The sequence below is a fragment of the Miniopterus natalensis genome, chromosome 19 (assembly GCF_054644295.1).
Source record: "Miniopterus natalensis isolate mMinNat1 chromosome 19, mMinNat1.hap1, whole genome shotgun sequence".
NCBI lineage: Eukaryota > Metazoa > Chordata > Mammalia > Chiroptera > Miniopteridae > Miniopterus > Miniopterus natalensis.
The window spans coordinates 9,280,483-9,303,604 of NC_142099.1; the positions used below are offsets into that span (position 1 = coordinate 9,280,483).

The following is a 23,122-nucleotide window of genomic DNA, read 5'->3' on the forward strand; positions in this document are numbered from 1 at the left end:
AAACTTAATATTGCTAATTAAGATGATACTTAAGGGACGAAGTGAGATAGTTGGAAATTTATGGTAAACTCCCAGGAGGGTGGACAGCTATTTTTATTTAAGAAATCTATTAATGAGGAAAAAGTTTAAAGCAGAACATTTTATCTTTGCTGTAGTGGGGTATCTATATATTCTGGTTAAAATTTTCATGATCACTTCAAGGGAAATATGGTTTAATGAAAGTAATTTTCTGGTTCCAAGTAAGTAGCCCAGGTTCAAGTCCAAATTCTGCATTTACTGTTTTGAGACTGTAAGCAATGTATTTCACTGTTCAGAATGTCCATAGTTTCCCATCTGTCAACTGTAGATTTTATCTATGTTTATCTAGCTAGACAAAGGACGAAGTAAATTCATACTTAGCAAATAAATTTATGATGTGCTTTTTTTTTAAATGACGCTAGAATCTTTGGGACTGGACTATGAATTAACAAACTCACGGGTCACTAGATCAAATAAGATAATGTTCATAAATGTATTTTCCTAAGTGTAACACCTTATAAATAGAAGGTAGTATTTTTGTTATTTTATATGCAAAGGTTAGTAATGACCCCAACCCTTTTTCAAGATGTTTAAAAGCAGATGAAAGTTTACACATGAATTTACTTAAATGTGTTAAGTCTAAGTTAAGGAGCACCTACTATTATTAAAATAGCTAAACTGTGAATGATGATAAACTTTGTTCCATGAAATACACTTTCACAGAATACACAGCAATGACTGCTACTGCTTCAATTAGGAAAGACAGAAGCTATTTCCCTCTTCATAATTTGTGAAAATAACTAACTTGACGTCAACGACATCATAGAGTTTCTTCAGGAAGTCAGAGTCCAGGTGATTGTACTCGCTGGTCAGTGTGTGGAAATATACTAATACATATTCCTTCACAGCAATGTGGTCCATCACATGGATAAAATATAAGAGCGCCTAGGAGGAAAACAGCAAAGGTAAGGATCATTTTGCACAGCAGCCGATTTCACAGAGGCCAAGGGGGGGAAATCCAGATTAACCTGATCTGTGCCCCAGGCACTGCTGATGGACAGTTCACGCTGGTGAGTATCAGTTCTCTTTAGGAAGATCTTTGGGGAGTGAATCATGCCACTGCTTAATAATTCTCATGAATGCTACACTGCGATCCCTTTCTGTCTTCTCCTAAGTGATGGAGGATATTCCGTCTCCTCTCAAATTCTTCGGTCAACTACCAGGTTTTTCCTCTCTAGGACAATACCAAAATCATTAGCAGGATTCCTAGACTTTCAACCATTCGTGAAGTTTTTGCTTGAATTCAATGAAAGTCTTTGCAGTCTCTACTGAGGGCCAGACTCGTGGCTCTCTTCTAACTAAGAGTTATATACTATAAAAGGACTTTCAGGTGGCACCTCACAGGGCTCACTTTGAGGGCTCACTTTCTTAGCATCTTCAATGTTGATCTGGATGAAAATGAAAACAGGTTTAGCCAGTAGATGGCAAAGGGCTGGGCAGCATTTCTAGAGCTCTGAAAGACTCGAATTTAATGTGACCCAGATCGCTTAGAGAAATGTTCCGTTACAAGAAAGATAAAATTTAGGAAAAACAAACACAAAGCAGACACACAATATGGGCAGGGCCAGTAGGACCCAGTGGTGTAGCTATGAACTGTGGCAAGGAGGAAGCTAAGAGGTAGCAACCGAAAGATTATCAAACAGGCTGTTTCCCAATTCCTCCTCAGGGGTCCTTGGCATTAACATGACCGGATTAATATGGATCAGGGTGCAGCTCCTACCAGAACAGAGGCGGGCACTAAGAAAACAGCACCTTTCCAGCTGTTACCTGGTCTGACCCCACAATACTTCTCATTATTTGTATTAAATGATATATCATGAATATCCAGACCACCAGGGAAGTGCACACTGACATCGATGCAGGATCTATGTTTTCATCGGTATCAATCACACTATTAATGATAAGAATGAATGTTATACTGATTATTAATAACACAAAACAAATAACTACAAGCAGAAACTTACTAATGATATAATTTGCATTATATATATATAAAACTCAGGTGAGTTTTTCCTTTATGTGTATGTGTTTTTCTTTCTTTTTTTTTTTAAATCCTTACCCAAGGACATGCTTAGAGAGAGGAAGGAGGAGAGAGAGAGAAACCTCGATGTGAGAAACACTGATCGGCTGCCTTCCATACATGCACTGTGGGCATGGGCCCTAAACAGGACGCGCACCAGCAACCTTTGGGTGCACAGGATGACGCTCAACCAGCTGAGCCACTCCGGCCGGGCTGTGTGTGCTTTCATTATTTGTTTTTACCACATTGCTCTGGTCCTTTCTATCCACTCTCCATCCCCTCCCAGTACAATTAAGATACCTATTTTTAGCTTTGAATTCCCCATTTTTAACTTAAATTTTTTTCATTATAAAGAAATATGACCACATGACAGAAAAATGTAGAAAACAACTTCTTCCCTAAACAATGAAACCCACTTTCAGGTATTTACTTCCAGTTTTTATCTTTAATGGATTCAAAAAATCGGTATACATACAATTTAATGTGTCACTTTTTTTCCTGCTGATATTACATTGTAAACATTTCTCTATAACTGTACTTTTTAAGGGCCACAGGACATTCCATGTGTGGATGAACCATAATCACCTGTTAGGAATTTAAGTTACAATTTCATGGTACCAATGAGCCTGCAGCTAACATGCCAGATCCAGTTCTCTCACCATTTTTTTTTTTACCTGAACACCAGTGACCAGGATTCTACAGGCTCAGCCAAAAGCAATTATTTACTTTTGCACAATTGTGTTTTATCTGAAAAAGCAAACTCCTAACTCACTGAAATGATACGTGCAGATGTGCAGAACCCCAGGGCTGCTACTCTGCCAGAAACACACAATCATCTCACATTCTAAGTCCTGACTCCAAATTCAAATTCTTCTTATTTTTAAATCAACATCATTTGCAAAAAACTTTGCATGGACAAGGCTTACCTTGTCCATATCTATTAATGTCACAGGAATGTTTCTTCCAACTACCACCATCACTGTGCGACCGCAGTTATCAACACCTATAAACAGGAAATGCAATCAGTACCCAGAAACTTGATTCCAGAAGTATCAGTCATCCTGGGCACTAACCTTATAAAAACATTCCACACATATGTAAAAGACTGAAAACCAGGGACACAAATTTTTCAAATTTCATCTTCAGATTTCTTTTACTATGTAGAAAACAACACCTTTTAGTTTACCCTTAGGAGGTTTTGATGACTGGTTTACTTTTAAGAGAAGGCCTCTTATGGGTTTTAAATCAGAGATGTCAAAGGTAACATTGCAGGACACCACCTTTTCATATATAGCTTTTTGTTTAAACTTACTACAACTTCTAATAATGTTAGTGATCTGGGAAAACAAAATGGAACTCAAATATGAAAATTAACAAGTATTGTCTGAAAAAAATATAATGAAGAGAGAAGGGGAGTCTGAGAACTTTCACTGTCTCTATGATATATTTATGTAAGGTTTGAATTTTGTATAGCAAGTATATGGTACTTTTTAAAGCAGAAAGGAAATTTTAAAGATAAGCAAAAGGACATTAGGAGGAAATGAAACTGGCCAATGTAGAACTACCAGTTGAAAATTTTATAGGTTCTATCTTCATTAGTACAAAAACACTTTATTCGTAGATAAAATGGACAAAATCAGAGAAAAATGAAGTCCCTAATACACGCCAGGTAGGGTCCTTAATTAGTAGAAGCCTAAGTTACCATATCATCAAGCTCACCTGTCTGGTATAAGGCTTTTAGAGAAGCAATATCCGATAGGTCCTCAGATCTTGCTTGACACAACCAGCGATTATAACTGGAGAAATAAAAGGTATAATTATTATAATAAACCCTTGCAAATTAAACAATTGGGGCCTGTTTTTATCTTACCCTGTTCCTAAAGAATAATGTTTTATTATAACGAGGAAGGAGTTAAAGAGACCGTTATACTATGCAGAGTATCTACTACATATTATTGATAAAAATTGTTCAGACATATTTAAGAAATCCTTTATGATCAAATGAAGGCTACTCATATAAATGGCTCAGATACCAAGTTCTCAAACTAACATTGTTTTTAAATACTATTACTTTCCTTTGCTAAAAAAAAAAATGCAAAGAGAAAGCCTAAGGCAATAGCAGCTATACCAAACAGACGTTCACTCATTCCGCAAAGATTTATTTCCTATATGATAGGTATTGAGAATACTGTAGTGAAAAGACATGGTCAGTGCCCTCCAGTTTACTTTTCAGAAGGAAAACGTGTCTTGCACATGCCATGTGGGACCACAAAGGAACTAAGTAATTTTATCTGTGAAGTCCAGGCTTCTTTGATGATCAGTTAATCAAACTAGCTGTACTTATACCTCCTATATCAGATCATGAGGACCACAAAAAATCTCTAGTCCCTTCCCAACTTCTCCATGGCAGTGGGATGTGGATGGTGGTGGAGAAGTGAGATACGCTGCAGTGGCCTCTTTGAAGGCTCTTCCCAATGAGCTCTAACTCTGGGCCTCAACTGATTCCCCACTCTTGGGGGTCAATTTTCCCTTAGTAAAGTAAAAGGCTCAGACTAGATCAGTGATTTAGGGCACAGAAGAATCATCTAAGCAACTTTAGAAGAAAGATTCCTGAGCCCTTTCCACAGAGGCTTTGATTCAGGAAGTTCGGTAAGGGGCCTACGAATTTTTAGCAAGCGCCAGATGACTAATGCTTGTAGACTGTGCTCTTCACTTTGGACACGTGTATCAGAGGATCACCAAAATCCCTTTCAGCTCTGAAGGACTGTGGAGAGACCACACACCAGTGGTTCGCAAAGTGGGGTCCACAGTCCTGGGGCTTTTTCAGGGGGGTTGCAAGGTGAAAAACTATTTTCATAGTAATAGTGAAACAGCATTTGCCTTTCCCACTGTGTTGACGTTTGCACTGATGGTGCAAAAGCCACTGCTGGGTAAACCTGCTGGTGCCTTCGCAGGAGTCAAGGCAGAGGCACAGACTGTGTGAGCAGTCACTGTGTTCTCATTGCCAAAATCCTCACAGGGGGGGAAAAAGCCATTTTCACTTTACTTCTTTGATGAGGAAGTAAGAATTATTAATTTTATTAAACCAACCCTTGGGAACACATCTGTTTAATGTTAATATTAATGTGTCACAAAATGGGAAAACACAGGAGGCACTTCTATGCACTAAAATCCAAGGCTGTCTTGAAGAAAAGCACTGTGCTGGACTTGCAAGCTGAAATACGAGCTTTTTTTCATGGATCATCGCTTTTCTTCAAATAATGACTGACAAAGTACGGTTATGTTACATGAACAGTTAGCAGATGTTTTGTCAAAAATGAATAAAGTGACCCTGACATTTCAAGAAAAACAATCAACAGTATTTATTGCCAATGATAAAACTTGAGAGCTAAAAAATATATATGGTTTTGAAAAATTTGTATCTATCACCAGAAGCTTACAGGGCCTAACACTTAAAGACATTTCTGATGCCAGTGGTGATATTAACAAACACAACCTTTTGAGTGTGTAGTAAAAGGCATCAATATTTGGAAGATCTGAATAATTCAGTGAATCAGTATTTTTCTAAAGATCAATGCATCATGTTATAAATTCATGCTTGAAATTCCTATTATAAAATCCATTCAAAGAGCAGAATCAAATATATTTTAATGTAACAATATAAAAACTCATGGATATGATTTGCAGTTATACATTACAACTAAACTTTAAGAAGTAACTGTCGAGCTCTGGTGTAACATCGAAGAACAACCTCCCCATTCCTTGAAAGGAACTGAAATCCCTCTCCCTTCTCCAATTATGTACCTGAGACAAGGCTTTCTTCATATACTTCACCCCGCACAACTTACTGAATCCTGATACGAGAATCCAGCTGTCTTCTACTAAGCCCAACAATGCAAGATTTGCAAAAATGTAAAACAGTGCCATTTCTATTCTAATTTAAAAGAAGTTATTTTGCCTAAAAATATGATGGGTTATTTTTCAATGAATTCATCAATACGTTCTCATATGATAAGTATTGGCAGGTACACCCCAGGTAAACAAAAGCTCTCTGGGGTCTTCAGCACTTTTTAAGAGTGCAAAGGGGACCTGAGACCAAACAGTTTGAGAACCATTGCCCTAGACCAAAAGAGGTACCCAAACCTAGCAGAGCATGAATTCTGATATGAAAAGGCTTTAAAATATAAATAGATGTTGCAGTGCCAGTCACATGAGGGATAGCTCAGTCACTGTTATCAAATAAAAATGTTTGCCAAATGATGCTTACACATGGCCAAGTTTAGAAATCACTGAAACTATCATCTGATTATGTGACTGCCTTTGGAAAAGCTGTTTATTGGTGCCCCCTAGTGGCTACTTTGCTTTTGTTTATGAAAACGAAATCAGAATAAAGTGAAGACTAGGAACTCAGGAGACAAGGAATTTTAACTCTAAGGGAATCCAGAGATCATCTAGCCCAACTCCCATTTTATAGAAGGGTACTGACAACAACCACACATCATTAAATACAGTGGATAAATGCTATGCTAGGCTTTGGTAAAGTGCAGTCTAAAAAAGCATATAGGAGGAGACATCTACTCCAGACTTCTATTCCATCTATTCCAACTTATCTCTAACGAGGTAAGTTCCAGAAGCTGTCCCTTCTGAGCTGAAACCTGGAGAATGACAGGAACTGAAAGATGAGAGTACTCTAGTCCAAAGGGATGGCAAGTAGCAAAGCTCAAAGGTAAAAGAGACCATGATTTGCTCAGTACTGAAGAGAACAGCAGTGACCAATTTTAAGAGCTTGCTAAGTACCAGGTGCTGTGCTAAGCTCATGACATTATCTTATTTCATGTTCACAACCGTATGAGACGTCATCCCCTCAACCAACCCTGTAAGGAATGGATGTTATTAACCATTTATAACTTATGATTCTTTTTCTTTCCTTTACTTTTTTTTTTGAAAAAGCAGCTAACTCTCCAAGAACTGTCAATCCTTGGAAAAGCTTACCCAGAAGGACAAAAGCTGCTTTTCATTATGTTTCAAAGAGGATTTATTCAGAATTGCTTAAACACCTGAAAGAAATGGAATGGCTTTGTAAGGTCCTTAGGATAAATCGAGGAGAAATAAAACTCTTTTTAATTTAATAAAACTGTAGATTCTGTTTTCATTATAAACAGTAAAGTTGGGTAAAAACTTTGTAAGTCTGCCATTCCCTTTCACCAGTTTCCACTTTTACAACAAAACCTCACCCAGAGGCACTAACTACAGTTACAGTAGAAAGAGCAGGAGCTCTGAAATCAGGTCTGCATCTCAACACTGGCTTCAACACACATCCACTCTGACTGCTGACAAGTTAACTTTGAGTTTCTGCATCACAAAACGGGGACAATATCCTCCTCACTGGACTGTCACGAGGAATAAATTAGAACATATTATACACAGATCATTTAGCAGGGGCAAGGCCCTTTCTTCTTTCTCAGGCCCTTACGTGTCTTTCAGGCCGGAGGGGTTTGCCTTACTTTCTCTGATGCTGCTTCTGCAGGGCTGCCTCGGATAACTGCCCCTGAAGGATCAGTCTTCTCTGCTTGTCAATATCTCCTTCCATTCTGGCAAAAGCATGAGAGCCGATGAAAGAGAGATCAGCTCCCAAGCCTTCTTCCTCCTCTTCTTGGTCATCTGTAACAAAAGTACCATCCATAGGGAGCTTAGGACAAAACTTGACAGTAAATGCTACAAACAGGTTGTGAATGCACAACAGGGATGGCTGTGAGCTAACTCAAAAAAAAAAAATGGAGTTAAGGTTATGTTTTGAAAATGAAAGTGAAATCAGATTTAGGCATTTGAAGAACGGAAATAAAGAAGGAAACCAACAAATGTTTGGGGTCATTTATCTAGTCTGTTTAAGGAGGAAGCACTTGATTGGTCAGCACATAAACTCCTTTGGTCAGATAACAAAGGAAGGAAGATGTTTGGTGTGGTTTTAGAGGAAATGGTTGAAGCTGTTGGAAATTTCAGATGATAATGTACGTGACTACTGTCTCAACAGTGACCTGAATGAAACTATAAACTTCATGAGGGTAAGAACGTTCTATTCACCTCTGAATTTCTATTGCCTAACACAGACTTGACATTATACATGTGGGTGTAATTTTTTTTTAACTTAAAGAGTAAATCTTAACAAGAATAAGACTCTAAAAACCTCTAAGTTGGTCTTGATCTTAGTGTTGCTAATAGCTTTCCAAAGGTCAAGCTATACGCCCCAGTTCTTTGGTGATCAGTCCCTTCACTGCCTTAAGAGGGAGACTGAGAGAGGTAGAACTCACCTTCCGGGGCGCCAGGTTTCTCACTTATTCGAATCTGCCGTTCAGGTACCACGGGCTCCCCTTCTGCATTTCCAATATCTGCAGGTAGGTACGGCAACGATCGACTCTCCTCCTTTAATGACCTTGGGAAGTACAGAGGTAGCAGCTTTTGGTAAGTAGCCTGTGTTGGAAAAGCAAGACGTTCTGTGACAAATCATGAAGTAATGAAGCCAGCACCCACAGTGCTTGGTGCTGTTCAAATGCTGTGGAGACAGCCTCCATCAAGCAGAAAGACCTCACCTCTTCCAAGCTCAGACTAGATGCTGCCTGGGACCCTCCATCAGTTCTGTGTTAAAGATCAGGACATCATTAGCTAGTTAAACATGACTCCCGTTCTGGCAATTCCAGGTGACTGAACCTGGAATGCACGAGTCCTGCCACTCCTGTCCCCTTCCTTGTACTTCACCTTACTAACAATATCTGTCTTTCAAAGTTCAGCTCAGATGCTCCTCCTCAGTCCTCAGTGTGCCATCAAGGTCCACTGACCTGGTTTAGTTTCTGAGATTTCTTTTTAATACTTCTCTTTGTGAAGAAATGCTATTTCAAGACTTTTATTCTCCTTTAGAGGTTTCCCAAACAACAAAGGTAAATTTTTATTAAAAAATTAGAATGAAACTCATTCTATCTTATAATTTCCAAATGGGTTGGTTCACTGGGCTCATTTATGAATCCATGATACATTATAGGCATTTAGTTCTCTTACTTTTCCTATATCTTTTTCAACACCCCAGAAATTATTTTATCATTAGCCACCAATCATTCCCAGCTATACTTTAAAAATCTAAAACAGAATAAGAAACCAAAGAATGATGGAATTGCTTAGAAAAACAATGAAATCATTAAAAAAATCATGATTTGTCAGTTTTCTTATTCTGTCACCTGTAATACTATACCATCTTTCACGTATAAAGTATATAAAGTAGATATGTAAGACTGAAGACACCATCTTATAGTCTTTTCCAGAAATGTCCTATAATTGGAATCATAGTGTGTAACCTTTTCAGATTGGCTTCTTTCACTCAGCAATATACATTTAAGATTCCTCTTTATCTTTTTATGGCTTAATAGCTCATTTGTTTTTAGCACGGAACTACATTCCACCATGTGGATGTACCACAGTTTATTTATCTATTCACCCACTGAAGGACATCTTGATTTCTTCCAAGCTTTGGCAAATATGAATAAAGCTGCTATAAACATCCTTTGTAAGTTTTTGTGAGGACATACATTTTCAACTCCTTTGGGTAAATACCAATTCTTGCCCATTTTTAAATTGAGTTATCTTTTTACTGTTGAATTATTAGGGACCAATTGATCTATATTTATTTTGGCTGTTTGTACTTTTTATGTCATATCTAAGAAACTACTGCCTAATCCAAGATCATGAAGATTTATACGTATGTTTTCTTCTAACAGCTTTATAGCTTTAGCTTTTACGTTAAGTCCTATATCTATTTTTAGTTAATTTTTGTATATAATGTAACGCAGTGGTCCAACTTCTTTGTTTTGCATGTGGAAATCCAATTGCTCCAATACCATTAGTTGATAAGACTATTCTTTCTGCACTGAATTGTCCTGCAGCCTTGTCAAGCATTTGTCCCACGGATCGATGTTTATTCTCACACCAGTGCCACACAGTCATGATTACTGGACTCTGAGTTAAGTTCAAATCAGATTAAGTGCGAATCCTTCACCTTTGTTTTTTTTCCCCCCAAGTTTTTTTTTGACTATTCAGGGTCCCTTGCATATCCATGTAAAATTTAGGATCAATTTATTAATTTCTACAAAAAAAGTCCACTGGGATTTTGATATTTTGTTGAATCTGTAGAACCACTTGGGGAACGCTGCCATCTGAAGAACATTAAGTCTTCCAATTCATGAACAGGGATATCTTTCTATTTACTGAGGTGTTTTAAATTTTTTCTCAAAGGTATTTTGTAGTTTTCACTGTACATGTCTTATACTTTTTTTTGTTTTGTTAAGGTTAGCCTTAAATATTTGATTCTTTTTGATGTTATTGTAAACAGAATTGTTCTCTTAATTTCATTTTCAGATTATTCACTGGTAGTATAGAAAATACAATTTATTGTTTATGTTGCTCTTGTGTCCTGTAATCCTGCTGAACTCTATCAGTTCTAATAGCATTTTTGTAGACTTAATTGGAACTTTTATATAAAAGATCATGTCATCTACAAATAGATATAGTTTTATTTATTTCCAATATGGGTGCTTTTCATTTCTTCTCGTTGCCTAAATGCCCTGGCTAGTAGCAGTACAATGCTGAACATAACTGGTGACAGTGGACATCCTTGTCTTGTTCCTTGGTCTTAGGTAGAGAGCTTTCAGTATTTCACCATTAAGTATAATATTAGCTATGGGTCTTTCATTGATGCCCTTTATCAGGTTACGAAAGTTCCCTTCTATTTCCAGTTTGTTGAGTGCTTTTATCATGAAAGGGTGTTAGACTTTGTCCAATGTTCTTTCTGCCTCTACTGAGATGATCACACAGTTTTATTCTTTATTCTACTATTATTATATCCATTATTCTATTACTATGGTGCATAACATTGATTTTTGTACACTGAACCAGCCTTACATTCCTGAGATAAATGGTATATAACCCTTTTATACGTTGCTGGATTCACTTTGCTAATATTTTGTTAAAGATTTTTACATCTCGCCCAGCCGGGGGGTGGCTCAGTGGTTGAGCATTGACCTAGGATCGAGGCGATCGGGGTTTGATTCCCGGTCAGGGCACATGCCTGGGTTGTGGGCTTGATCAATGACTCTCTCATCATTGATGTTTCTATCTCTCTCTCTCCCTCTTCTTTCTTCTCTCTCTGAAGTCAATAAAGATATATTAAAAAAAGAAAAAAAGAAAAAAAGATTTTTACATCCCTATTCATAATGGATATTGATCTGTAAGATTTAAATAATGCGACATAATTAGCAAAATACCTCTTCAAGTTCAGAGACAGCGAATACTACTTTTTCAATGGTCTCCCCATGAATCTCTAGAAATCTCCTTACAGTGCCTAAGGGAAAAAAAAAAAGATTATTCAATAAATAGAAGTTACTTCCATATGAAGAAAAACCAAACTCTTCAAAGTTTTATTTTTGTAATGGATCACTCCTCATTTCTTTCAGGTCTCTGCTCAATGAAAAGATCTAATATAATATATGAAAATACATACTCTAACTACGAAACATATAAATTTACTATAAAATCCTTGAGCAGTAAAGATCTTAGTTTTAAAAATAGCTTATTAAATAAGACTATTTAAGACTAAAGCCATGCCCTTGCCCCAAATTTTAGGCTAAAGAATAAGAATTTTATACATGCAAATATCTTTGCAATTTTTTGGCGGATATGACTTTTAGCTCCTAATGCTTATTTTTTGGTTAATGACACATTATATGTATTTATAACCATGTAAAACATGCATGAAATAATTATTAAATCCAAAAATCACAAGGCAATATATAAGAAATGTCACTCTCTAGTTAATAAATCATATGTCTGTATATACACAGGGAGTTGGTTGCAGGTACAGGATTAAGACAAAGTCAACTTTTATTCTATACACTTTTGTATTTTTTCACAAAGATTATGCATTACTTTGGTAATAATAATCGTTTTTTTATTAAGCTCCCACTCTGAGAAGAGGTGTGGATACTGAGGAGTTAGCACAGAGTGGAGCGTCTTCAACAGTAGATATATGTCCCTCCTGTGCTGTTTCCAATAGAATCCATGCCCTAACCAAGTGAGATTGCTCCTGCATCTAATTCAGTGAGATCACGGACCCTCTCAAGCTGAACAGCATATTTTTATATCATATATGTGACACTTGGCTAATAATGATTGAGCTCAGTCTTTTTTTAAACCTAACTGCAAGGTTTAATATATTCAAATAGCACATGTGAAAGCAGCTGTGGTTTAAACTGCAAACTGCTATGTGACTCTGATATTATAAAATCTATTTTGATTTCACTGCTGCGCCTGTTAAGATTATTCTGAATTATGATTCAAATACCCCATACACTGGCCATACTTCTTCGCTTGGTATCATTCTCAAATTTAATAGGCAAATCTTCCGTTCAAATGGATAGAAATGCCAACACGAGAAAGTAAATCGAGAGCTCTGCACTTTGTCAATACCAGCTTCCCTACAGGTGCCATGATCAGTTAACAAGTTTTCTTTACTGTAACTATTTCATCAGTGGTAAAAAATTGTTAAGACTCATGTTATGTACAGCACCACAATCCCATGATGAATGCTAAGCAATTTTTGCACAGCATCTCCAATGTTACTTACGAAGCGCTATGTGTGTGGCATCCTCTAAAGGATAACCTCGTTTTGCAGAATTGATGACACAGAATCCAACAGAAGACATTGATTGCTCTCTGCAATCAAACAGAAAACACAAAAATTATACTACAAACATTTATAATACATAACGAATTTAAAAATGCAGCTTAACTTCTCATTCTGTCCCTTCAACAGATCTACTGTAATAGTTAACCAAATTGCAGTATTTAATAATTACATTAACATATAATTTAATTGCACCATTTGGCGGAGCTATATTCCAAATAAAGACTGAGTATAATGGGAGCAAGTTAAATTCTCAAATTACCCAAAATCATTCCTTTTACTCTGCTAAGTTTGAGAAGACAATTAACTCTATTGTCAGGGTCCTCTGAAATTGTCTAAATCCATCAAATTTTGCCTTCCATAGCTAGGTTTCATTTTAAAACCAGGGCCTTTAACAGTATATGGCATGCCATGAACAGGAAGTGAGGAAGCCGTACTTTGCCAGCTGAAGGACGTTCCTGTAGCAGCTGTACAGGGAACTCTCAGCTGCTGTGCGGTAGCGGCTCTTGTACTTAGGTCCCACTGTGTGAATTATGAACCGGGCAGCTAGATGAAATCCTTTCGTCAGTTTAGCTTCACCTGTACGGCACCCTGGGCACAGTGGAGCATATATAAGTCATGGTGGCAGTAGACAAACATCAATGAAATAATGCATAAAACAGAAAGCAGAAAGAATGCTGTGAAATTTCAGTTAAAAATATGGGTTCCACACAAACACTGACCTGTTCCCAAAATGACAGTGAAGCAACACAATAGGTATGAAAACAGAGAGAAAAGAATGGGCGAGACCATGAAGCAGATGAGCATCATCAAAGTTCTGGAAGGTAGAAAGACAATGAACTAGAGGTAAATGATTTAGCAGTGCAGAGAAACCTAACCGCCTGCAGCAAGAGGGAACTAAGATGAAGAAAGGTGTTCTGTGCTGAAAGGCAGTGCTCTCTTCTGGACAGACTGCTTTAGTTCAAATCCAGAGCCCACCATGTCCCTGCTGTAACACATATTAAATGAGTTAATGTGCAAAGTGCACACATGCATTAGCTACTGTTGTTATTAGTGTTGAATACTAAAAAGGCTCAGAAACTGGAGGTTCTAAGTATTACTGAAAGCTATAATGTGAAGTGGGACTAAAAAGAGGAGGCTGAGTTAACAGTTTGCATGTAAACAGTCAAATTGCAACAACCTTTCCCAGCCAGTACAGCAAGGTGATGATGCTTTCCCACCACAGCAGCAGGAAGGTTTACTCTCTGCAGATGCTGAACTAGAGAGTTTCCGGACTCCAGCCAGAACCCCACACAGATGAAGAGAGGTGATTTACTTAAAGTGTAATACTCAAATGAGATAGCTCTAGATCTCTTGCTCCAAATTGGCATCTAAAATGCAGACACCCACACTTACACCGCTGAAAGAGTCCTTTCCAGAAAACGAAGAGACTAAAACCAAAGGACCAAAAGATTCTGAGAACTGAGGGAAGTTCCCCAACAAAACAACAAGGCTGCTATTCATATCTACTTCAAGAGCCACCAAGCAATAACTGTGCCCATACACACAAAACTTCCCATCAGATTCTCAGTTCCTTCCTCTGAAACACAGCTGACACTCAAGGGTCACCAGGAAGGGAAGCTTCTAACAAGGGGGGAAAACAAATGCTCAAAAAATAGACAATGCAGAGAAGGAAACTTTAAAACAAACCAAAAAATTCTCTCTCTCAGAGAAACCAAACCAGAATGTTATATAAAAGGAAATATTTAGAGACAAGAAAAAGCACTTACATAATAACTGTTATAGCCAAGTAGAAAATATGACACTAGAAATAAAAAGTTCAATAGACACATAAAAGCTAAAGGAAATCTTCCAGAAAATAAAAGACATGGAAAATAAGAAATAACAGGTATGAAAACTGGAGGATTATACAAGGAGGTGAACACCCAATAGGATTTCTTCAGAGAAAGAACAGAGAACACAGAGGGAAGAAAATTATTAAAGAAGTAAAACAAAAAAATCTTTCAGAACTGAAAGATATCACTTCCAGACTCAGAGAGGCAACAGAATTCCCACTCCGCACCAAGCGGCAAGGCGTGTCACTGATAAATTAGAGAACATCACAAAGAAAGACAAGATCACAGAGGTTCCAGAGGAAACCAGTACACACAAAAGACCAAGAACAAGAATAAAACATGGTATTTCAAGAGCAAAAATGAAAACAGAAAACAATAAAGCAATACCTTAAAAAATGTGAAAAAATAATTGCTAACTTAGAATTCTATTTCTAACCAAACAGCCAATTAAGTGTGAAGGTAGAAGTAAGAGCTTAGTAATTTTTTGCTCCCTTCTCAGAAATCTCTTGTATACTTATCCACAAAAATAAGAGTGCATCGAAAAAGAGAAAGACATGAAACCTAGGAAATTGTGGGGGGATCCAATCCATCAAAGAGAAAAATGGGTTTCCTGGGATGACAGCTGTGTAGCAGGCACAGAGAGCACTCGAGAGGAGAGGGTGGGGAGGTCCAGGAGGGACCTGATCAAGAAAAAACTGGAACCAAAAGATACAGAAGTGTTTGGCTTTATTGAGAGGAAGTTTTTATAGTTAACAAAATTAATAAAGACTATGTTGGTGCTTGCGATACACATTAGGTTTATCAATAAATTAATTTCATTTCAAAAGTGCAATACTCTAGGTCCAGGAGGTATATAAAAAATTCTCTATCAGCCTGGCCAGGTGGCTCAATTGGTTGGAGAGCTGTCTCATACACCAAAAGGTTGTGGGTTCAATTCCCGGTCAGGGCACATACCTACATTTTGGGTTTGATCCTGTTGGGCACATACAAGAGGCAACCAATCGATGTTTCTCTCTCACATCACTGTTTTTATTTCTCTCTCTCTTTCTTTAAAATCAATAAACATGTCCTTGGGTGAGGATTTAAAAAAAAATTCTCAGTATGAAATCACGCACAAAAAAATTTTTCAACAGTCGTTTTACAAAGATTATCAGTGCAAGAAAATATACAGCCAGGAAAATGTTACCAAAGGTCTAACTGGCTACAAAGACTGTCATTTCAAAATTTAAGAACATAACAGAGGAGTTTTACTGAGAACTTTAAAGTCTCAGTGTTCAGCTTCTATCACATTATGGAGTTTCAAAAGCTGTTTTTATTTAGTTCTAACAACAGGTAAACAGCTAAATCTACATAATTTTCTCACATAAAATGCAAAATATGCTTCTTCAAATATCAAAACAAATATTTCCTAAGCAATAAATACCTAAGGAAATTCACTCACCTTTAAGTTTCTGGAGTTCCTCCTTCAAATCAGGCCCTGCAAGCATGAAGATACTTTCTGACACAGGATTCTTATCCGTAAGATTTTCATTGCTGGTATTCACAATGGCTGTACAGTTCAGCAATGCCACATCTCCTTTCCTGAGGAAACAATAGATAAAGAGCAGGTGTGGGGGTGAGGAGGGAGATAAGAAAGCTAGTTTCTAAATCTTTCAAAACGTGCTACTCACTCCCTTCATAATGTTGGTTTTGCTAGCTCACAAGCTTAAGCAATAGCAGAAAAGTAGTTCTAACTCAGAATGACTAATGTGGCATCCTAGATAGATTTTTAATGCAATTGCTACAACCCTGAGACTAACAAAACCATATTATTCCTACGCTTCCTACATATTTCTGTTTCACTATAACAAAATGCTCACAGTGCCAGAAGTGGTTGGGTTAAAGAGTTTAGACACAGCAGTATTATTTATGATATCCAAAACGTGAAAACTAAAATGTCCATCATCTAATGAACTGATAAACTAAATGTGGTATATCCATTCAACGGAATATTGTTTGGCCATAAAAAGGAAGGAATTTGTCCACACTACAACATAGGTGAATCTTAAAAACATTACACTAAGTCACAACTGATTCAATTTATATTAAAATGTCCAGAGTAGGTAAATCTATATAAAGAGAAAGTAGGTTAGTAGTTGGCTAGAGTTGAGAGATTGTGTGTGTGGGGTGGGGAGGTAGAGGGTAGTGATGCTGAAGGGTACAGAACTTTGGGTTGATGAAAATGTTCTAAAATTGACAGTGGTGATGATTACACAACTTTGTGATACACTAAAAAACACTGACTCATACAATTTAAATTGGTGAATTGTATCTCAATAAAGCTTTTTATAAAAACTAATGTATTACTACTAATACATTCAACAACATAGATGAACTTTCAAATAATTGTACTGAATGAAAGAGGCCAGACTAAAAGAAAGTACATAATTCCATTTACATAAAACTCTAGAAAATGCAAACTAACGTAGAGTGACAGAATGATCAGTGGTTGCTTGGCGAAGTAGAGGCAGGGAAGGACAGGAGGGAGGGATTACAAAGGGACATAAAAAAATATTTGGGGGTGATAAATATATTCACTATCTTGATTGTGATGATGGGTTCATGGGTATATACATATGTAAAAATTTACCAAATTGTACACTTTATGTATTTATTTATTTATTTAAACTATATCCTTATTGATTTCAGAAAGAGGAAAGGAGGGTGAGAGAGAGAGACAGAAACATCAATCAATGATGAGAGAGTCATTGATTGGCTGCAGCCCACAACCCTGGCATGTGCCCTGACCGGGAATCAAACCCTGATCGCCTGGATCCCAGGTCAATGCTCAACCGCTGAGCCATGCCCGGCCGGGCCCAAATTGTACACTTTAAATGTGTGCAGTTTATTGTATGTCAGTTATATCTCAAAAAAGGCACATGTCTATGCAAAGCAACATTTCAACAATGCTAGGGCTTACAAAAAAAGGTTTAGAAGAAACTCTGAGAAGAAAGAAATTAGGAAGAAGTTCTGAGAAAGCATCATATCATGATATGATTTAATCAAAAAATTACCAAAGAGCCCAGCCGGGCGTGGCTCAGCGGTGAGCGTCGGCTTAGGATCCAGGAGATCAGGGTTCGATTCCCGGTCAGAGCACATGCCCAGGTTGCGGGCTGCAGCCATCAATGACTCTCTCATCATTGATGTTTCTGTCTCTCTCCCTCTCCCTTCCTCTCTCTGAAATCAATAAAGATATATTTAAAAAAAAAAAAAAATTACCAAAGAATCACTTTTCCATTGATAGTCTTGTTATAAAGAAAAGGTGATCTAATGGTGTCTGTTTCCACTGCAGTATCAGAAGCATTTAATTCATCTTCACAAGAGACACCCCAGCTGGGTAGTGTATCCACATCCACAAACTGGGAAGGTGCACCCAAGGGATCCATGGAATGGGAACTTCAGCTTGTCTTTTCCCAAATTCTTCAGCAATTCAATATTCACTGGAGACTTCAACTTAAGAGAAAAGAAACAAATATTTTAATAGAGAAGCACAGATACTACTTCACTCCAATTAGAGCAAATAACAAAACTCTACTGCGAAGTGCTCTAACAGTACATTGTGTTATTATTGTTACTTAAACAGTCCATAAAAATCAATGTACAACAAAGAATTGCTGAGGAGAAAGCAAGCAAAAGATATATCCCCAAGGAAAGAAAGGGGGGAGGCAAGGCGTGCTCTAGAGAGTGCTCACACTGGTTCCCTTGTCTTAAGGGTTTTTATCTGTTTTTTAAAGGCTGAAAATTTTAGGGGAAGTCTCAGGAGCCGATCTCCATAGAACATTCATCAGCTTTTTAGGAATGTCCTTTCAGGGTTGTGATCTCTACTGATTGGTCAGCGCTAGGGGAAGGGGTCATTAGACTGTATCTGATCCTATCAGCCGCGGTGTCGCTTTGTCTGGTTTTGCTTCTTTTCTGTGCCTGGAGGCTGAAACACAACTATGACCTAAATGTCATCTTAGTTTGACCAAAATTCTGTCTCTGTGCTCAACAGACCAGAGGCTTTGTTCCTGATTATTAGACGCTGATCAGGACCTCACTGTCCTGAGGGCTTAATGCTTAAGGGAGTCCTGCGACTATTCTCCGCCCCCCCCCTTGTTCCTCCTCTAAGAGAATCTAAGCCACATGACTAGCGACATGCTGAGGGAGAAAAGGTCACCCTGGGGACGAGGTCCTAGCCTATAATAGTTGTTTTCTCTAGTTTTGCCCATTGCTAGGCACCTGGGACGTTCCTCCCTGGTGACATTTCATACCTGGCCTATCATTCCTGCTCTGCTCATGCCTGTCTAAATGCCTACTCTATCAATACCATCATAAAACTGCTTGAAAATGTCATTTTTATTTGATACTAAGTACTCCTTTGAAATTATTTGGAAATAAAGAAACTAATTTTCTCCAGAAGTTGGTGTTCAGTCAGCCTTTGAAACCGGAAGCAACCACAAGTTCTGCTGACCTGTTCACAAGTTGAACAGGGGACAAGCGGAGACTACACTCCTTTTGCACTTGACAAGTTCTCTAGGAGAAAGCAGTATCCTCAAGTCTTCTTCACATCTTGATCTTTCCTTCTCACCTGCCTATTCTCAAAAAACTTTTCCTACCCCATTTCTTCTTCAGAAATGTAAACTCCTCTTTTTACCACTTAAGAGTGATATGTTTTGCAGTGCTACTTCCTTTTCTTCCCTTTAGTCAACCTACTGCAGTTTTGCTTGCATCTCGATAGCAAGGCTAAAACTGCCCTTTCAAAGTCAACAATAACTCCCCAAATGTCAAATCCAAGAGCTGGCCAACTACTAGCTGCATTTACTCCTGACTACTCTCTCCCTGAAACTCTATTATCTTCTTTGACAGTACACACTAGGAGTTCTCCTTTATCTCCAATCTCCTCTTGTCAATCAAATTTGTTGGATATTCTTTCCAGATCTTAAAAAGTCATTGTGACCCACAAGATACTGGATGTAAACAAGCAATAAGTACTGGTCAGAGCCGTGCTGTGGGGCAGAGTTGAATGGCATTATATGGGCAGTGCCATGGCACTTAACAAAGGCTGAATTCTTTTTTTCTTCTCCATCTCTGTACATAAATTTATTTTCTAATCAAAAAGAAATTTAAATCCCGCCCCCAACACACACACCTTGGCAATGAAGCAAATGGAGCCCCAAAGCCAAGCTAGGCAGGAAAAATCTGGTTCCTGATCCTTAAGGAACTGTGATTTTTAACATTCTTGGGGTCACAGGCCCCTTTGAAAATCACATGAGCGATAAAGACCCTTTCATCACCCAAAATGTGAGGACATGAGCTCATACAAGTTTCCCAGGCTCGGATTAAGAATCCTAGTGATGGAAAGAATGCAAACAGAGGGCTCAGGTGAGGAGGAAGGATGGAAGAGGGGAAGCCTACAGTAAACTACAGCTCCAGTCAGAATTTTGGGTAACATTACAAAGGAGCAAGGCTTTCCACTGAAAATCAACTGATCAGTTCTATACTTTAAACAGTCTCATAAGCAAACACTAAAGCTTAGTTTAAAAAAAAAGAAAAAAGAAAAAAAAGCTCCTGAAGCAAGATATTTCTGTCCCAGGATCAAAAACTCTACATGGAATAAACAGAAGATTCCAGAATGCATCATATCTGTCTTTTTGGCCATACTATCTCAAGGGTTCTCTAAAGACAAGAGAGAATCACTATGTAGCCTTTATAATTCAAATATATGAGTATAAATGGTTCTAATTACACTGTAGCTTGTCTTTTTTCTCAAATTTTGTCATCTTTTAGTTTTAAGTACTGCTTTAAAAAAACACACACATCTTGTCATCTTTTAGTTTAAGAAGTCCTTCTAAATAGTACCTTACATAAATAACTGGACTGGCTGGAGAGATTAGATTTTTTTTCAAGATTGAACAGAGGCTCTGCCCCAGTAGTTCAGCTAGTTAGAGGATTGTCTGATACACCAAGGTTGCAGGTTCAATTCCCGGTCAGGACACATACAAGAATCAACCAGTAATGCATAAATAAGTGGAACAACAAAATCAATGTGTGTGTGTCCCCTCCCCCCCACCCCCGCACACACTTCCTCTAAAAAAAATAAATAAATAAAGACTAAAAAGAATTAGGCAGGACACCTTGTATCACTGTCTCAAATCAACCTGATTGCTATCTGGATCAAAAGAACACAGTATCACTTTCCACTGTTTATTTGTTCTTCAAAATACTTACTGATGGGACAGAGACAGCTGGCCCTGGCCTTTGACCTCTCTTTCTGACCAGCTCCATTTCACTGTTTTTGCATAAATTACAGGTTTACCATTCTTTACATATTTGTATTTCAATACTTAAGGCTTCACGGCACATCACACATTTGTGCACGATACCTCTATCCCAACATAAAGTCTATTATATTTAAGTCATTCTACACAGATGGAAAGAATGACTTTTTTTTTTCAAAGTTACTTAAAAACAAACGAGCGGTCAAAATGTCCACAATAAATATAGAATATAACAAAGGTATTTCTAAGCCATGTCAATTGGCCAGGTCAAATTTAACACCGTAATTCAAAAACATCCAAAACGTGCTGAAATGGTGTTAATAGTACCATGCTCATATGAAAAGAGTTCTACTACTTTCAATTCTAACTACTAATACATCGAGCAACTTGACACTTAAATAAGAAATCAGGGTGATATTCTTATATAGTGCATGTATTGGGAATTTTGTAAGATGCATAAACTTAGCACTCAATCACAGCTGCTCTTTTGCCAACTTTTATTAAATTATTTTTTTCCCACTTTTGGTTGTCCTTTCTCATAATATTTAATATGTTAAGAGTTTTTTAAAAAGGTAAAATCATGACTCATTCAAATATAAAAATGAATATGTGTTCAAGATTTTATTTAACTCATAAGAGAACCAGGCAGATGGAAGACAAAGTGAATCCCAAAACAAGGTTCATTAATAAACCAGGAATATCGAAATGTACAAAGTAGTAAAACTTTCACTGAGCCTCTAAGGAGACAGAATTTGTATGTCTAGACAAAAATTATTTAGTACTGAGATTAGTTATCTACAGTTTACACAGTTGTAAAACCGCTTTCTTAGAATCAGATAATCCAAGGGGTGTGATCTAGATAGTATGTAGACTACTAAATTTTCTACTGAAGCAGACATGTTTCTCTATAATACAGTGCACGTCACCTATTAAGAGATACTAATATACACACCTAACTAACATACACAACTAACCTTCCCCACCAAACTTTTTAAAATAGCCTGTTGCCACAATGTCCTCCCTTCATATCCATCCAACCCACAGTAATCTTGTTTCAAAACATCTGCGCTGTTACATCTATCTACGGTCTCAGGATATCCACTCTCTTCTGTTGCAATTTTCTTGAATATGGAAGACTAGCTGAACAGGTCTTAAAACCTCAAGAAACGTCTTAAGGGAATCAGATACTGTAGGTAAAAGTCTAATTTCTAGGCCGGCTGCAGCTATCTTGTTCAGTAAGCGAAAGCAGAAGCTTGTTTCCTTTGTACAGCTAGAGGTTAGCTGTAATTTCCCCCCGCTATACCCACTAGGACTCATTTTCTGAACACTTCCATGCAGCCCAACGACAAAAGCGGGCAGAACCGTAGGAGAGAAAAGCTGGTTCCCGCCAGGGGACAGAGCCCCTGAGCCTCAATTACCCAGCGCGGGGAGAGGGAGGTCAGAGCTGGTCACTTCCTCCTCAGGCGGCCGGGGAGCGGAAACAGCGCCAGACCAATGTCACTCCAGGGACTGCGGGGATCCGGGCAGCTCGGCTCGCCGGGCGCAGCGCCTACCCCGCGCTGACTCCAGCTGCTCCCGGCCTGTGGAGCCCCGTCCACCTGGCGGCAACACGGACTCCGCTCCGGGACTAGAACCAGCAGCGCTCCCGCCGCCCTATTTCCCCCGCACCCCAGGCAGGGCACGCGCCCGTCCCGTGACTACAGCGCCAGGGTTCCTGTGCCGGGTCTGCCGACCCCCTCTCTCCTCCTGGATAAGCCGCCCGCCACGGCGCGTCAGCAGCAGGCTCATTTCTCCAGAGAACCGACGGAGCAGACCCTCCGCCCGCACCCCCAGGCGGGACGAGTCCCGTGCGGCCCGCCGCGCCCCCGCCGCGCCCCCGGCCCGCTCGCCCCGCCTCCCCTCCCGGCCTCTGCCCCGCCTCTCACCGCACTCCCGCGGTCCCATCCGGGCGGCAGGCGGGGCGGGTTAAGCTCCCCGTAGCCAGCGGGCGGGCGGCATCGCCGGACAGCTCTCCCCGGAGCTCCGCGGGTGAGGAGAGTCAAAGCGCCAGGAAGCCAGAATCACCAGCTGCAAGAGCCCCCGATTGCGAAACACCGACTTCCGGTCCTGGAGGGTACGCGCCAATCAGAGCCCGGCTCTTGCGTCATTTCCGCCTAGAAGCCTTGGGAAC

General features: G+C 38.8%; 1 protein-coding gene across 3 annotated transcripts in view; it reads right to left on the reverse strand.

Annotated features, from left to right (window-relative positions):
• GDAP2 (ganglioside induced differentiation associated protein 2) overlaps window positions 1–23,029 on the reverse strand; it is a 39,325-nt gene extending 16,296 nt beyond the window's left edge. Inside the window, exons 1-11 of one of the 3 annotated variants that reach the window (XM_087827923.1) lie at window positions 22,878–23,028; window positions 17,915–18,148; window positions 16,098–16,237; window positions 13,259–13,412; window positions 12,762–12,850; window positions 11,404–11,480; window positions 8,407–8,566; window positions 7,603–7,759; window positions 3,818–3,894; window positions 3,025–3,101; window positions 824–963 (exon numbers count right to left, since the gene is read on the reverse strand). In XM_087827923.1, coding sequence (XP_087684049.1) covers window positions 824–963; window positions 3,025–3,101; window positions 3,818–3,894; window positions 7,603–7,759; window positions 8,407–8,566; window positions 11,404–11,480; window positions 12,762–12,850; window positions 13,259–13,412; window positions 16,098–16,237; window positions 17,915–18,081 — 1,238 coding nt within the window. In that variant the 5' untranslated portion in view covers window positions 18,082–18,148; window positions 22,878–23,028. Of the gene's footprint in view, window positions 1–823; window positions 964–3,024; window positions 3,102–3,817; window positions 3,895–7,602; window positions 7,760–8,406; window positions 8,567–11,403; window positions 11,481–12,761; window positions 12,851–13,258; window positions 13,413–16,097; window positions 16,238–17,709; window positions 17,814–17,914; window positions 18,149–22,877 lie in introns of those variants that run through there. The other 2 variants (XM_087827924.1, XM_087827925.1) reach the window with 2 other exon arrangements.
• Window positions 23,030–23,122: the final 93 nt, after the last annotated feature.